General features: G+C 65.4%; 2 protein-coding genes across 2 annotated transcripts; one reads left to right on the forward strand and one right to left on the reverse strand.

Moving 5' to 3' along the window:
• The first annotated feature begins 258 nt into the window (after nucleotides 1-258).
• Nucleotides 259-5,406, forward strand: ABI3 (ABI family member 3). The gene is made up of 8 exons (XM_032711063.1): nucleotides 259-379; nucleotides 1,421-1,588; nucleotides 1,824-2,000; nucleotides 3,044-3,126; nucleotides 3,239-3,334; nucleotides 3,674-3,906; nucleotides 4,006-4,131; nucleotides 4,636-5,406. The coding sequence occupies exons 1-8, from the start codon at nucleotides 263-265 to the stop codon at nucleotides 4,794-4,796; spliced, it is 1,161 nt and encodes a 386-aa protein (XP_032566954.1). The 5' UTR covers nucleotides 259-262; the 3' UTR covers nucleotides 4,797-5,406.
• Nucleotides 5,324-8,550, reverse strand: PHOSPHO1 (phosphoethanolamine/phosphocholine phosphatase 1). The gene is made up of 2 exons (XM_032711368.1): nucleotides 8,453-8,550; nucleotides 5,324-7,384 (listed from the first exon to the last, which is right to left on the reverse strand). Exons 1-2 carry the CDS (start codon nucleotides 8,495-8,497, stop codon nucleotides 6,623-6,625), a joined length of 807 nt encoding a protein of 268 aa, XP_032567259.1. The 5' UTR covers nucleotides 8,498-8,550; the 3' UTR covers nucleotides 5,324-6,622.
• Between the last annotated feature and the right edge of the window lie 4,421 nt (nucleotides 8,551-12,971).

Consider the following 12,971-nt stretch of genomic DNA (forward strand, 5'->3'; position numbering starts at 1 on the left):
GTTCCCCCCGTGACTCACATCCTTCCCCGCTCCCACCCCCCGCCCCGGGCAGGGCAGCCCCCCAGGCGGGTCCTTCGTGGGGCCGGAGCCACGCCGGCTTCCTTCCCCCCCTGACCCCCCGCTTTCCCTTGGCGGGGCCGCGGGGTGTCCCTCGGGGGGACGGGGACACGGCGGCGCCCGCGGGCCCTGCGTCAGCACCGCCAAAGCTCCCAAAAGCGGCGGCGGGGCGGCCGCGGAGGAAGTGCGAGCGCAGCCCGGCAGAATGTCGGAGCTGGAGCGGCTGCGGCTGCGGGACATCCCCGAGGGCAGGCAGGGCCTGCGGGAGCAGCACGGCAACCTGCACAGGGTGGCCGAGTACTGCGAGAGCAACTACCTGCAGGTGGGGGCACGGGGGGCACGGGGGGCATGGCGCGGGACGGGCCGCGGGGATGCTGCGACCACCGGGAGCCCCGGGGCGCTGGGATGGGGGTCCCGGAGGGGTGGTGGAGGGTGGTGGTGAGGGCTGTGCCCTCAGAGTCGGGAGCATCCACTCGGGAGCCTCCACTCACCAGTTCAGGCTTCTCCCCTGAGCATCTCCTGCCTCGGGCTCGTTTTCCTCCTGCCTCGGTTTCCCCTCTCGCTCCGCAGCTGCTCTCGCGGTGGGTTTGGGATGAAGGGAGAGTTCTCCAGGGGTTTGGTGCCTCCGGGAGAGGAGCAGGGACACCGAGCTGTCCCCAGGGTGTGTGAGGTGTCTCCTGGAGGGCAGAGCTGGGTGCCTGCAGAGAAAGATTGAAGCTGAAGCTCTGCTGCCATCCTCCTCCTCCTCCTCCTCCCCCCTGCCCGGCCCTCACTGAGGGAAGGGGGACAGGAGCTTTTGGGATGAAATAGGGATAAAAAGGCTTCTTCTGACCCTCTTTGCTATGGGAGGGAGGGGTGTCTCTGCTGGAGGGATCTTTGCCAAACCTGTCTGTGGCCTTGCTGGCCCGAGCCAGACCCCGAGGCTGCTCCCAGGGGGCTGGAGCCACCGGAGCAGAACTGAAGGGGAAATGTGAGGAACTGTTTAGAGAACTGAGACACCGTCCCCGGCACAGCTGGGGCCCGGCCAGGTGTCCCACGTGTGGCCTCCTGGTGGCATGGCCAGCTGTCCCCAGGGGTGGCGAGAGGCTGAGCTGGGCACTCTGCTCCAGCACCTGCCAAAAACATCCCGGGGAGGATTCCCAGTGGATCCCCAGCACCGGAATCCACCCCCCTGCCGCGTGTCCGTGTGTCCGGCCGGTGGAGCCGGAGGAAGTTTGATGCATTTGGAAAGCAGAAGAGGCATCTCTGCCAACGTGTGACTCCAGCGTGGAGGGTGGCAGTGCCGTGGAGGGTGGCAGTGCCATGTGGGGTGGGCTCTAGGCTGGGTTTCCCCCCCTCCAGGCTGGTTTCCCCCCCCTTCCAGGCCAGCGACAAGCGGAAGGCGCTGGAGGAGACGATGGCCCTGAGCACCCAGTCCCTGGCCAGTGTCACCTACCAGGTCAGCAGCCTGGCCACCGCCTTCCTGAGGCTGCTGGACCTGCAGGCGGCCCAGCTGCGCCAGGTGGAGGCCGATGTCACCTGCGTGGCCCAGGTGGGACCGTCCCCCGCGAGGGCTTTGGGGTGGGCTCCGGGAAGGGGGGTCTGGGCAGCTCCCAGGGGTTGAAGCCCCGCTGGCCCTGCAGGGCTCGGGCTCAGTCCTGGCCCTCCAGGGCATCCCCTCCCTTCCAGGCAGGGACACGGGGCTGGGAAGGGTGCTGGGACTCGCAGGGGGCAGCGGGGGGTGGGAGAGGCCGGGATGGACGGTGGGCACGGTGTCACCTCTGCAGAGGGTGGACATCCACAAGGAGAAGGTGTCCCGCCGGGAGATCGGCTCGCTGACCGTCACCAAGAGGTTCCCACCCTTCCAGAAGATCGTGGCCCCCCCCAACCCCCCCAGCCTGGAGCCCTACTACAGGAAACCCCTCAACTTCAGCGTCCTGGATGACATTGGCCACGGCATAAAGGTCAGCTGGGCCAGGAGGGGGTCCTGGGGGTCCCCCAGGAGGGCTGGGGGGGCTCGGGTGGGGGGCCCTGATGTCCCCAGTGCTGCACTGACGGGGGTACGAGTGGGCTCAGAGCCCTCCTTGGGGGAGAATTGGGGTCTGGCCGTGCCCTGCAGCCCCCCCGGGACTCATCCTGCTGGGACTGTGCTCCCAGCCTGGGGAGGGGGACACAGGCCATGCACAAAGGACACTGGGGCACAAAAAGGGACCCTGGGGCAGACAAAGGACACTGGGGCACACAGAGGGACACACTGGGGCACACAGTGCTCAGCAAAGCCCACCTGGGACAGTCCTTCCCCAACCCAGGAGGGGGTTTGGAGCCCTCCAACCCCCACGGAGCCTTTCCCAGCCCCGGAAGGCGCCCACGGGAGGGTGCTCAGAGGCCTCTCAGGCACGAAGGGAAGTGGTGACACCGGGCCCGCCGTTCCCACGGTGGCTGGTGCCGCGTGGCCGCCCCCGCAGCGCCGGCTCCTTCCGCGGGGCCGCTCCCATGGGGGGCCAGCAGGGACCTGGGGGGCCAGCAGGGACCTGGGGGGGCAGCAGGGACCTGGGGGGGGGCAGCAGGGACCTGGGGGGGGGCAGCAGGGACCTGGGGAGCCAGCAGGGACCTGGGGGGGCAGTAGGGACCTGGAGGGCCAGCAGGGACCTGGGGGGCCAGCAGGGACCTGGGGGGGGCAGCAGGGACCTGGGGGGGCCAGCAGGGACCTGGGGGGCCAGCAGGGACCTGGGGGGGGCAGCAGGGACCTGGGGGGGGCAGCAGGAGCTTGGGGAGCCAGCAGGGACCTGGGGGGGCAGCAGGGACCTGGGGGGGCAGCAGGGACCTGGGGGGACCAGCAGGGACCTGGGGGGGGCAGCAGGAGCTTGGGGAGCCAGCAGGGACCTGGGGGGGCAGCAGGGACCTGGGAGGACAGCAGGGGCTTAGGGGGGCCAGCAGGGACCTGGGGGGCCAGCAGGGACCTGGGGGGGGCTGCCATCCCCCGTCACATCTCCTGGTGTCCCCGCAGGACCTCAGCACGCAGCTCTCCCGCACGGGCACCCTGGCTCGGAAGGGCACCAAGACCTCGGCACAGGCTGTGGGCACCCTGGGGTGAGGATGGGTGTGGGACTGGGGGGTGGGCTCGGCCTGCCCGTGTCCCCCGAGCGGTGTGGCACGGCCAGGACCCCCGTGCCGAGCTGCCAGCCGGACGCTGTGCCCGCAGGAGGAGCGCCCGCGTGCCTGAGCCCATCCAGCCGCCCGTGGTGCCCGAGGGGAAGCTCTCGGCAGCCTCCTCCACCTCCTCGCTGGCCTCCGTCAGGTACCGGCGCTCTCGGAGTGTCTGGGAAGAGCTGGGAGCTCGGGAGAGCCCCGGGGCAGCCCCTGTCCTGCTGCTGCTGCTGCTGGGGGAGGCTCTGCTTCGAGGGGAAAGATCGGGGGCTTGGGAGATTCGCTCCCCCGGCAGGGCTTTGTCTCCAGAGCGAAAATACCCTCTCCTGGACAGGGTCCCTGCTGGGGAAACTGAGGCACAGGGTGGGTGGGGAGAGGGTTTGCACCCACAGCCAGGGGCGCCTTGCCCTGGCCTGGGGTGAGGTGTCTGTGCCCAGAGCGGGGGGCAGAGCCGGCCCCCACCCTCACCCCGCTGTTCCCCCATCCCCAGCTCCAGCGGGGCCCCGGCAGCTGCTGCTGCTGAAGGAATCCCGGCCCCGCCACCGCTGCCCTCCCTGCCGGGACCACCCGCTCCGGGACCACCCCCCCCAGGGCCACCCCCACCAGGGCCACCCCCCCTCCCTGGCGCTGCCATCCCCCCGCCGCCCCCTCTCCCCGGGGCTCTGCTCCCGCCGCCCCCCCCAGAGGACTCAGCCGTGCCCTCCCCGGACCTGCCACCCCCAGGTGAGTGCTCAGGGCTCAGGGGGGACACGGGGGCTGCGTGTGACCCCTGCCCCCCCCCCCCGAGTCCTTCACCCCTCGTCCCTCTGGGGGGTTTTGCAGCCCCCGAGGACCTGGAGCCGCTGCCCCCACCATCGGCTCTGCCCGACTTCGAGGACTTGGCCCCGCCACCGCCACCCCCCCCCTCAGAGGAGCCTTCCTGGGTCCCAGAGAACTACCTGGAGAAAGGTATGGGGGACCTCCAGATCCCCTGGATCGATTGGGGCTGAGCCCTTGTCCACAGGCACAGCCCTGAGGGCCCAGCCCTGCCCCACCCACGATGCCCTGGCTGCTCATGTCCCCCATCCCACCCTTCCCAGCCCTGCCCTGTCCTGCCCTGTCCTGTCCTGTCCCTCATATCCCCCATCCCGCCCTTCCCAGCCCTGCCCTGCCCTGTCCCGTCCCATCCCTCATATCCCCCATCCTGCCCTTCCCAGCTGTTCCCTATCCCTCATATCCCCCATCCCTCCCTTCCCAGCCCTGCCCTGTCCTGTCCCTCATATCCCCCATCCCGCCCTTCCCAGCTGTGCCCTGTCCCTCATATCCCCCCTCCTGTCCTTCCCTGTCCCTCATATCCCCCATCCCGCCCTTCCCGGCTGTGTCCTGTCCCTCATATCCCCTATCCCGCCCTTCCCGGCCGTGCCCTGTCCCCGTGGTGCCCTTGCCAGGCTCCAGGTCCCTCTGTCCCCGCAGTGGTGGCCCTGTATCCCTACACTCGGCAGAAGGACAACGAGCTGTCCCTCCAGCCCGGCGCCCTCCTCTTCGTCAGGCGCCGCTACTCGGACGGCTGGTGCGAGGGTGTGCTGGGGCAGGAGGAGGGATTCTTCCCTGGGAATTACGTGGAGCCCTGCTGAGCCCCCCGGCCAGGCAGCCCCTGAGCCCCTCCCCGGCCCGGCCACACCCTCCCCGGCCCGGCCACACCCCGCCCTGCTCGGGCCGCGCTTCTCCTTGGAATTCTGGCTTTGCCCGGCTGGGAAGGGGCTGGGGGAGCAGAGGGTGGCACCGCTGGCACTGCTGAGCCCTGGCAGGACTGCAGCCCCCTCTCCCACATCCCTTGGGAATGTTTGGCACCAGGACACTGAGCTCTCCCCCGTGGAAGCACAGCGGGTCCTGGGGGCTGATCCCAGTGCTGCTCCCGACCCCTGGGAAGAGCGAGGCCAGCACGGGATCAAATCCCAGGAACGGGAGACTGGGCTGAGCACCCCCAAGGATGAGGAGGAGAGCGGCTCCAGGAAACCTGCCTGCTGCCCCCTTTGGCTTGAGCCACAGCAGGGATGACCCAGACCCCGATCCAGACCCCAATCCAGAGGGATTCCCTGCTGCTATTCCCATTCCCCGACTTCCCCCAGCCCAAGGAAGAGAAACAACATTTCGGTGCAAGTCAGAGCTGTTTCACGCCCAGGTTTATGTCCTGGATAAACCAACTTTGTGTCTGCAATATAGAGATCTGTCTATGTACATATACACGTAGCTTTAATTCCATGGCTTCGAGTTCCACACAGTCGAACGGGGTCCGGAGGAGGAAGAACAAAGAGGAGGGGGTGAAATAAGAGGAGGAACAACTCAGGGCTGCTTTGGTTATTTCCTTACTGCTGGGGTTTGCTGTCAGGGATCCCAGGGTTTGGAGGAGTCACGAGCCACCCTCGGGGGCCGGTAAGGCTGTGGATAAATCCAGGAGAAGCCAACACCGGAGAGCAGCAGATCCTGGAGGTCCCCCCTGCAGAGTGCAATTAGAAGGGGTAATTAATACTGCAGTGGGGGGGGGACACAGGAAAGGGAGGGGGGTTTGGCCTCTGGGGACCCGGTGCCAGAAGTGCCACAGCACCACGAAACCTCCGCTGGGGAGGTTGGGCACCTCTCCACCGGGTCAGGAGGGGAACTGTCCCCTCCCTGGGGGAAGAGGGGAGTCACACGATCCAGCAAGCACAGGGACACGACTGGAAATGGCTCAGGGCAAGGAGGAACCTGTCAGGGACACAGGGACACTCCACCCCGGGAGCAGGAGCAGAGGGTGGAAGTGGAAGGCAAGGACAGCTCCTCCTCCCCTGGGCGAGGAGTGGGGCCGGGCTGGGGAGGTTCGTTCCAAGCTGCCACCTCTCCAAAAGCTTTCCTGGTCCTCCTGTCATGTTTTTCTCAGAGAATAAAGTCCTGAGGGACAATTAACCCCATCCCAAGGCTCAGCAGCTGGGCCTGGAGCTGCCCTACCTGGGTGGGATGTGGAGGAGCCAGGGAGCATGAATTTCCTGGATTACATTCCCAGTGGGCTCACAAGGAGGGAAGGAGCCCTCGAGCAGCACGAGCAGGCAGCTCCTCATGTGGCCGGGAGGGGGAGGATGGCAGGAGGAAGGATGTTCCCAGCCCGCAGGGAACCGGCCTCTGGATTTTCAGGAATTCCCTCGTGAAGCCAAAAGGGAAAAGAAAAGAACCAACACAACCCAAACCTATCCCCAGCAACGTTGGCAAAGGCCCCCGGGGGGCCCAGGAGTCCGAGCTGCAGGGACGGCTCCACCTCAGCATGGCAGGGGCGGGACAGGGCCTGGAGAAAGTGCTTTATTCACCGGGGAGGGAGCTCGGGAAGGCAGGAAAACACCCCGGGAGCGGGGACAGGCAGGGGCACGGGACGTGACCACCCCAGGTTTCTCTTTTTCCCGGCCACTCGCAGGACGCTCCGGAGGCTCCCTCAGCATTTCCTCTTGAGGAGCTCCTGGAGGTACCGGGCGACCTCCGCGGCCGATTCCCACGGGACAACGGTGGCCCGGAAGGCCCCGGGCTGCTTCTGCTCCATCTCCTGCGTCATCCTGTGCATGGGGAAGCCCTTCCGTGGGAAAGCCACGTCCGCCGAAGTCAAAGCCACGGAAGGGCAGAAATCGTTGGCGCCGTCTCCCACGTAGAAGACCCGCTCGAACTCCACCTCCTCCTGCGCCCTCTCCGCCAGGTATTCCGTCAGGATCTTCCTCTTGCACATGTTGGCCGGGCAGTCAAGGCACTTGTGGCTGTGGTAGGGCCCCAGGGTGAGGTAGCCCCTCTTGTCGAAGCTGGACGGGTTGCTGAAGATCTTCCTGAAGAGCGAGTGGACTCCGGCCGCCCTCAGCTTGGCCTCGATGCCGAACATGTTGGCGTCGGAGATGAGGATGAGCTCGAAGAGCTCGTGGTTCTTGGAGAGGAACTGGAAGAGCTCCGGCATGCCCGGGCTCAGCGGGATGCTCTCGTAGAGGGCCTTGAAGTCAGCGGGGCGCACGCCCTGGTCGCCCAGGAAGGCGAGGACGCGCCGCATGTACTCGTTGTAGGAGCCCTGGCGCTGGCTCTGCCGCAGCGGCTCCGGCAGCGCCCGCCCCGGCGCCAGGCGCAGCACAGAGTCGTCGCTGTTCTCGGCCACGATGGTCTCGTCGAAGTCGAACACCAGCAGGAACCGGGGGGGCCGGGGGGTGGCCATGCCCACGCCCTGCAACGAGCACAACGCCCGGGGTGTGTCGGCACCGGGCAGAGCCCCTGGGCCACCTCCCCTGGGCCACCCCGGGGGTTAATCCCCGCTGACACCCCCTCTGACATCCCTAAGGGGTTTATCCTGCCCCCAAGGGATCATTCTGTCACGGCTAATCCCACTGTTCCTGCCAACCCCGCTGTTCCTGCCCTCGAGGAGGTCACTGTGTCGCATCCCGGACGGCCCCCCCGGGGGGTCTCATTAGATCAGGGAGTTAATAGGGCTGGAAAAAGTCTCTGAGAGCGCTGACCATTAACCCAGGACACCTCTAACCCAGGACACCTCGGGGTGTGTCGCTGGGTCAGGGAATTATTCGGGCTGGAAAAGGTCTCTGAGATGGTCGAGCCCAGCCCCTGACCCAGCACAGCTCGGCCTCGTGCAGGGAGGGCCCTGGGCTGGGGGGTCACTCCCCAACCTGCTCCTGTCCCACCCCTGGCACAGGGATTTGTGTCCCTGCAGATGGCCAGGAGGGGTCTGGCTCTTCCCAACATCCTGCAGGTTGGTTTTTGCTCCATCACCCATCACAGTTCCCCCCCCAGGTTGGGCTCTGCAGCCACCCCAGGGAGAAGAGCAGGGACAGGAGCCAGGGAACAGCTGGAGCTGTGCCAGGGGAGGGTTAGGCTGGATTTTGGGAAAGGTTCTTCCCCCAGAGGGTGGTTGGCACTGCCCAGGCTCCCCAGGGCAGTGGGCACGGCCCCAAGGCTGCCAGAGCTCAGGGAGGGTTTGGACAACGCTCTGAGGGACAGGGTGGGCTTGTTGGGGTGTCTGTGCAGGGCCAGGGGTTGGACTGGATGATCCTGGTGTGTCCCTCCCAGCTCAGGAGATTCCATGAACTCAGAGCTGCCTCCTGCCCTGCTCTAAACCCAAAATTAACCCCCTCTGCCCACCCGGGGCAGAGCTGGTGCCCCCCAGCCCGGCCTCCCCAGTCCCCCCCCTCCCCTCGGCTCTCCGGGGTGGGGGTTTGCAGGGTGGGGACCCGGTTCCTGCTCTCCCCGAGCAAAGGAGGGAGCAGGTGACAGCGGCACTGACCTTAAACAGGCATGGCAGCCCCACGCCCTGGCAGCACCTTCTCATGGTGGGACCATCCCGGGGCTGCAAAGCACAGAGAACAGGAGCCTGGTGAACAATTTGGGCTCCCCCGGCTGCCGCCTTCGGGCCCCGCTGGGCACGGGCGGGCTCGTGTCCCGCCGCGACCTCCCGAGCCCGGGGACCTTTTGTACCGGGAGGGAGGAATTAAGGGAGAGCAGCCGGAGCCTCTTTAATGCCTCTGATCCCTCTTAATTCCCGCCGGGCGCACGTGAAGGCAGCCAGCGGAGCAGCGAGAGCCCCCCGGCAGCGCACGCCCTGCTCCCAAATTACCCTGATTTTCTCGCCGGGTAATTAGTTCGGGTGTTCCTTGGACGGAGCGGCAGCGCCGGCGGGATGTGCCAAGGCAGAGCCCGGCTCCCATCCCCGGAATTCTGCCGACCTCTTGTGGTCCAAAGCGGTGGGAAACCTCCAAAAATCAGCCAAAACCCGGCTGGAAATTCAGGGATGACCCACCGGGTTGTTTTAACTGGGCACCGGTAGCTTGGCTGAGCCGGGGCAGGGAGGATTCCAGCGATTTGTCATCGGCACGACAACGGAAGAGTTTTGCAGCTGAAGGTGATTTGTGGGGGATTTGGCTGGATTGAAGCCCAGCATCCAACTATTTTGGGCACAAACACGATTCATGACTCTGCTGAAATAATAAACCACGGCTGCACCTCGGTGCTGGTGCCCAAAAACAAAACCTTGGCTTGGAATCTTGTAAAAGCCACTTTTTTTTTTGTTGTTTGGTGACACCTTGGACCAAACCCTGGTTGTTTCTTTGCAGGAATCAAAGCTTCATGTTTATTCACAGGCATGGTTTGAAGCCCAATAATGCCAGAGCCAGGCTGGCAGTGGGAGCAGCCACTGTGGTTTTCAGGTCCAAACCAAGACAGAGAGGGGGAAAAAAAAAAAAAGGGATTAAACATGAAAGAGGAATTGTAATTTTAGCCCCTGTGTTCTAAAGAGCTGCCAGCAGCGAGAAAATCATTTGGGGCTAAGCCTTAAGGAGGCTTTGTGGTGCCCAGGGAAAGAGCCCTGGAATGGCTGGGGAAGGCTGGGAGCAGCACCATCCACCTGGATCTCACATTATTGCCCTCAGCAGAGCTCCCTGCAGCTCTTCCCACCTCCCTGGACACTTGGGACAAATCCAGCTGCTCCAAAGTGCTGGAAAACAAAACCTGTTGCTGTCTGAGTCTCCCTGTCCCCATGTCCCTGAGCTCCCCCTGCTCAGGGGGGGAGAGAGGCCACCGGGCTGTTTTCTGTGGAATTTCTGAGGAAAATGACAATCCATGAAGTCAGCTGGGACAATTCCAGCCCTATCTGCCCCCCGGGGACTGGAGAATCCCTGGGATGCTGCTGCAGGAGCTGCTTCTGCTCCCGGGCGGCCCCAAACCCAAGATTAATTGTGTCAAAATGTGCATTAAATCCGAGCCAGCGTTATTTAGGGAATAAAGGTCCTGGATGGGATTTCCTACTGCCGACCTCTGAGGGCGCTGGGGCAAAGCACATCCAACAAAATCCACATCGAGTGCTGTTTTCCCCTTGGGATACAGCAACGGGAGATCCCAGTGCAGGAATGGCTCAGTAATGCAGAGCTAAACCAGCCCAGCTGAGGAGGGGCCGAGCTGTGGGGTCTGGAGTTCCCTCCTCCAACCCTGGTCCTGCTCCCACAGGAGGGGAGGGATGGGAAAAAAATACCTAGGAGGTGTCCCAGCCCTAAACCAGCCCGTTAAAACCAGGCAGGAGCTGGTGGTGCCCACGGACACATCACTGGGGGGGTGGGATGGACCCGCGTGGGGCAGCGAGAGCTGAAATCCCAGCGGGATCCCAGCAAATCCAGCAGGGAATGGTCTGTCCATCCACTTTCCACAAAAAAAGGGGCTCCCTCACAAGGCAAAGCAAAGCAAAGCATCCCCGTCCCCCAGTAATGCCCAGCCCGAGTGCCGGGACAGGAACCGGGCGGGAGCGGTTTGGGGGATCCAGACGCGGTTTGGGGGGATCCAGACGCGGTTTGGGGGATCCAGACGCGGTTTGGGGGATCCAGACGCGGTTTGGGGGGATCCAGACGCGGTTTGGGGGATCCAGACGCGGTTTGGGGGATCCAGACGCGGTTTGGGGGGATCCAGACGCGGGTCCCGCATCCAGAGCTGGATCCAGAGCGGCGGCACCGGGACGGCTCCGCTGCCGGTCCCGGCACAGCCCGTGGCGGTGCCCGGGGAGCTCCGCGGGTCCCGCCGGGGCCGCAGCGGGGCTGACTCATGCCCGGAGCGTTCCGGCACCTCCGGGGTCCCGCCCGGTGGGGACTCCCCGGTACCGGCAGCATCCGCCCCGGTACCCGCAGGACCCCACGGGATCGGCATCCCCGGTACCGGCAGCACTCCCGCCGGTATCAGCAGGGTCCGGAGACCCTCCGGTACCGGCACCATCCTCCCGGTACCCGCAGGGTCCCGCAGGACCAGCGTCTCCCGGTCCCGGCAGGATCCTACGGGATCGGCATCCCCGCTCCCGGCAGAAGCCGCCCCGGTCCCGGCAGGGTCCTACGGGATCAGCATCCCCGGTACCGGCTGCAGCCGCGGCGGATCAGAACCTCCGGTACCGGCACCACCCGCCCCGCGCCCCGCGGGGTCCCAGCGGCTCCGCACCCCCCGGGACCGACACCTCCCTGCGGCGGCCGCCGGACGCGTCCTTACCGGGCGGGGCCGTGCCGGGAGCGCCGCCGGTGCCGGAGCCCGAGCCGGTGTCCGAGCCGGTGGCGGGGCCGGTGCCGCGGCCGCCGCGAGCGCGGCCCCTTTAAGGCGACGCCACCGGGGCCGCGCGGAGCCGCCGCAGTGCGCTGACGTCACCGCCCGCGCAGCCAATGGCGGCGCCGCCTGGGCGCCGCGGAGGGGCGGGGCCAGCCCTGACCACGCCCCTTTCCCGAGGGGAGGGGGAGGAGGCGCCGCGCAGGTCCCGCCGCCCGCCCGCCCCCGCGCCGAGCCCCAAAGTTGCCAAATCGGGAAAAAAACCAACAAATCCCCCTTTCCCTCCCACGCCCCTCGGTAATAACCCACCGGGCCGCGTTGGGATTGAGCCGTTCGGGGAGGATTTTGCCCCAGAACAACCCGCAAAGCTCAGGAAGGCACTGGCTGAGGAAAACGTAGGAATTGTCCCCAAAATACACCCGGGGGGGGGGAGCCGGGACCTCCCGCACTGCGGGGCCACCGTGCCCACCCCGCCCCGGGAGGAGGGCGGTCCCCCGGCTAATTTTGGGGTCCCCAGGTTAAATTTGGGAGCTGGCGCAGCCCCGCAGCCCCAATTGCAGGGTGACCCTGCCAGGGCTGTGCCCGCACCCCAAAATACTCGCCCGGGCTCCAGGGCGGGGCTCCCGCGGTATCTCTGGCTCTGCAGGAGCCCTGGAGGCGCCGGCGATAAAAATACAAGGGCGGCTTGTCCAAAGGGAGCGGCTCGGCCCTGAAAGCACATCGGGAGACCATCGGAGGCTGTTCCGTCCTGCTCTTTAATTAAAAGTGTCCAAGAGTGGAAGGGCACAAACAGAGCTCAGAAGCTCTGCAAAACCCACAGTTTGTGCTGGGCTGGGCCAGGGCGGCTGCCCCGGCAATGCCACGTTGTCCTGGTGCTCTAAACTGTCCTTATTTTGGCACAGCTGTGTCCCAGAGCAGAGCTCAGGGTATTGCTGAGACCTTCCTGAGCAGCCCTTGTTCCCCAGAGCCAAAGGAACTGACCCTTCCCCCCTGAGGGCACCCGGAGCCACCTGGAAAGAGCCTCAGGGTCAGGGAAATATTGGATATGTTTTTATCAGCTCTGCAGTCCGAGCCCTTTGGGCTCTTTGCTGCAGGGCACACCCTGTTTCCTTGGCACAGCCCGGCCTTTGCTGTCCCTCCTCTGGCATTTCCCCCCCCTTTGGAGCTGCACCAGCTCCCCCTCAGGCCGTGGGGACAAGTGGGAGACTCCAAAGGGCAAATTGTGCCTCCTTCCCGCGGCAAGGCAGTGGGGCAAAGATCATTCCAGAAACATCCCGGCTGGAGGACTTTGGCAGGGGGTGATCCTGGATCCCAGTGATTTTCCACTGCTGGAAAACCCCGGGGAGCAAGTGAGGACAGTGCCCTGGGCTGACAGTCCTGGCAGCCCCTGAATAGCCAAGGCAACCTCTTCCCAACACATGGATTCACATGGATTCCCCACAATGGGTGGAACATCCTCGTGCTCCATGTTCCTGTCCAAGTTTGTCCTGGTTTTTCACCAAGGAGGGGAATTGCATCAGCCCAGAGCAGCCCCAAGGCCACGGTGGCCACGTTGCTGCCTCTGCCTGTCCCTCCCTCGCCGCTTTTCCATCCCAAAGAATCCCAAAGTTTGGGGAAGACCAGCTCAGCAGCCCCTGGGAACTCAGCCTGTGGCAGATAAGACGTATTTTGGGGGAGTTCTCGAGTAAAACTGAGGCTTCCCTTTCCTGCCCAGGGCAGCTGATCCCTCCAGCTCA

This window comes from Chiroxiphia lanceolata, chromosome 26 (assembly GCF_009829145.1).
Source record: "Chiroxiphia lanceolata isolate bChiLan1 chromosome 26, bChiLan1.pri, whole genome shotgun sequence".
Taxonomy (NCBI): Eukaryota; Metazoa; Chordata; class Aves; order Passeriformes; family Pipridae; genus Chiroxiphia; species Chiroxiphia lanceolata.

Excerpts from the sequence above, each read along its gene's own strand:
- ABI3 (XM_032711063.1), top strand. The coding sequence starts at position 263 with ATGTCGGAGCTGGAGCGGCTGCGGCTGCGGGACATCCCCGAGGGCAGG. Across the intron at positions 1,589-1,823 it reads ATGTCACCTGCGTGGCCCAG|AGGGTGGACATCCACAAGGA; the intron begins GTGGGACCGTCC and ends TCACCTCTGCAG. Across the intron at positions 2,001-3,043 it reads ACATTGGCCACGGCATAAAG|GACCTCAGCACGCAGCTCTC; the intron begins GTCAGCTGGGCC and ends GTGTCCCCGCAG.
- PHOSPHO1 (XM_032711368.1), bottom strand. The coding sequence starts at position 8,497 with ATGAGAAGGTGCTGCCAGGGCGTGGGGCTGCCATGCCTGTTTAAG. Across the intron at positions 7,385-8,452 it reads GGCTGCCATGCCTGTTTAAG|GGCGTGGGCATGGCCACCCC; the intron begins GTCAGTGCCGCT and ends TGCTCGTTGCAG.